Source organism: Phaseolus vulgaris, chromosome 10 (genome assembly GCF_000499845.2).
Source record: "Phaseolus vulgaris cultivar G19833 chromosome 10, P. vulgaris v2.0, whole genome shotgun sequence".
Lineage (NCBI taxonomy): Eukaryota > Viridiplantae > Streptophyta > Magnoliopsida > Fabales > Fabaceae > Phaseolus > Phaseolus vulgaris.
The window spans coordinates 27,987,601-27,990,167 of NC_023750.2; the positions used below are offsets into that span (position 1 = coordinate 27,987,601).

General features: G+C 32.6%; 1 protein-coding gene across 1 annotated transcript; it reads right to left on the minus strand.

The window, feature by feature from the left end:
- Positions 1-942: 942 nt before the first annotated feature.
- Positions 943-1,863, minus strand: LOC137817838 (uncharacterized). Its single transcript, XM_068621064.1, has 3 exons — positions 1,748-1,863; positions 1,079-1,435; positions 943-990 (listed from the first exon to the last, which is right to left on the minus strand). Exons 1-3 carry the CDS (start codon positions 1,811-1,813, stop codon positions 943-945), a joined length of 471 nt encoding a protein of 156 aa, XP_068477165.1. The 5' UTR covers positions 1,814-1,863.
- Positions 1,864-2,567: the final 704 nt, after the last annotated feature.

A 2,567-nucleotide genomic window follows, 5' to 3' on the forward strand; every position in this document is an offset into this window, starting at 1 on the left:
TTTATGAATTTAAACATTTTAACATATTTTGTGATTATAATATGAATAATTACAATATATTCTCAAATTTGTGTAAATTTCAGGATTCTGAGGGAAAATGGAGTTGGAAGGGCTAAAGGAGAATAAATAATATGAAAAGGGAAGATTGGTACGCTTAACCCAAAAACTCACCTAAGCCAGAAGCACTCCAGAGGAACTCACCTAAGCGAGCACAATCTCGCCCAAGTGAGGTCACTCCAAAGTAGTTGGGCTTTTTTCTCGTCCAACTCACCCAAGCAAGTTGTAGCTCGCCTAGGCCAGAAGTTACTTAGCCCAAGTCCAATTAGGTTAAATATGAGGCGTGCGACATAACCCTAGACATCATTGGGAGAATAGAAGGTGATAAAAAATCCTAAAGGAGACATTCGTCAAAGAGAAACATCCTAGATCCTTTACAAAAAAAAATGTATATTGTGGCGGTTATTTTCGTATAAACTGGCATTTATAACTGCCACAATATACGCTTGTGGTGGTTTTACGCTACCCGCCGCAACACTTGCGACTTTAAACATAGTGTAAGTAGTGGCGGTTTTTATATGTAAGTAGTGTTAGTTATAACTATTGCAATTTAATTCATTGAAAAAAATTATGGCGCCATAATATAAGTAAGTAGTGGCGTTTTTAACTGACGTAATTTTAATTCTGAATAAATAAGATTTAACCACCACTTTTTTATAATTTGTTTTATACAATTAACCTAAACCTAATATATTTTTATAATAAAATAAAATAATGTATAAAATTATAATCATCCATTTATTTCATTGAAAATTAAAGCACACATAATATTGTTCAAAAGTTTATACATAATTGAAAATTAAAACACATAAAAAGTTCATACATCTCTAATCAAGTTTAAAATTAAAACACACATCCTTAATCAATTTTGCTTCCAACACATGATCATATTACTTGATTAGGTGATGGAGCACCACCTCCATTATCTGACGCCTGAAATAAATAATTTTTAAGTTAATGAATTTGTATGTTTATAATTATAAAATAAAAGACACCAATAAATACTTAAATATATTAATACCTCATTGGTGGATGCATGAACCAAATTAGCTGTCATTGCAGCAAAATGTTCTGAAACATCTTTTCTTGAAGCAATATATGCAAGCAAAGTGTGCATTTGATTTTTCACAGTTGCAAGCTCATTTTCCATTTGAGTTACCATGTCCTCCACATTTGATGAAGTTGAACTAGAGGAAGCATGGTTCATACCACTTAGCCTTGTTGTGGATCCTTTGAAAGTAAGGTTGGGACAAGCTCCATACGATAGCCCTCTAACTCGACCCGGATGCTCCTTACCAAATATGACACCAATTGGATCTTCTGGAGATATATCTGAACCACCTTTTGGATTTGTCAACATTAGTTCATCAATTTTTTCCTGGATAAAATTGAAACAAAATCAAATCCTAAAGAATGTCATATGTGACGTGATCATAATTCAGATGCTGCTGAGATTATACAAGGTTGCTGGAAAACTAATCCCACAATTCAGAAATATCTATCAAATGGTTGAACTCTCAACTACAACTACAACATAGATTCCAAACAGCATGAGCATTTACAGGTAATCAGGATGCTTACCCAGAAGGGAGATTTGATGTATTCAGGGTTATGATCAAGATATGTATGCAAGCAGTCCAATATATCATCATGATGAATATATAATTATCAAAGCAATCCAAACACTTACCCCAATTTCCAGCGCCTCATCATTCACATATGTGCCATTTTTCCTCTTATGTGTGATCTTCCACATTTCAGCTTGTCCAATATTCTTACCAGTCTCAACTTTCTATATGTTCCACAATAATATAAGTATAATGTGGCGAAAATTATAATATATTAAAATAGATATCAAAATATAAGTAAACAAATACCATTTCTTCTTCTTGACAAAGACATAGCACCACCAGTGTGAGGAATAATTTGCCTCTTCCTTATATCTCTGTTTCTATTACACATTTTCTACAAAGTGAAAATGAAATTAGTTTTGTGTAAACATAAAGTAAGCATTAACAATAAAAAAAAAAAAAAAAGTTTACCACTGTAGAAGGCCTCAAACGATAATCAACAAAAAAAACCAATTGTTTCATGTTTAATCCATGTGGAACATTCTTGATGAGGTCACTTCTGCTCATAAGTGGGTCATAAAATTCATTCCAAAGCTTGCATATGTATTCCCTCCACAGTTTCCCAATTTTAAACATAACATCTCTTTTAGCCAAATCTTCATTTACCCTAACCAAAACTGAGACTTCAAAAAAAGAAAAAAAATTAGTGCAAATGTATTGAATAAATTAAAGTTATTTCAATGTAAGTTTTATTACCTTTAGTGTACTCTCTCACACTGTATCCTTGTAATTATCTGGCAAAGTCAACCACTTTTCAAAACTAATAGAGAACAATACATTATTTGCTGCTACCTGTCTACAAACTCCAGCAAGTAGACTAGATGCTTCTCCAATTGGTTGAAAATTGTCATCATAGTTCACCACCACACGTAATCCGTT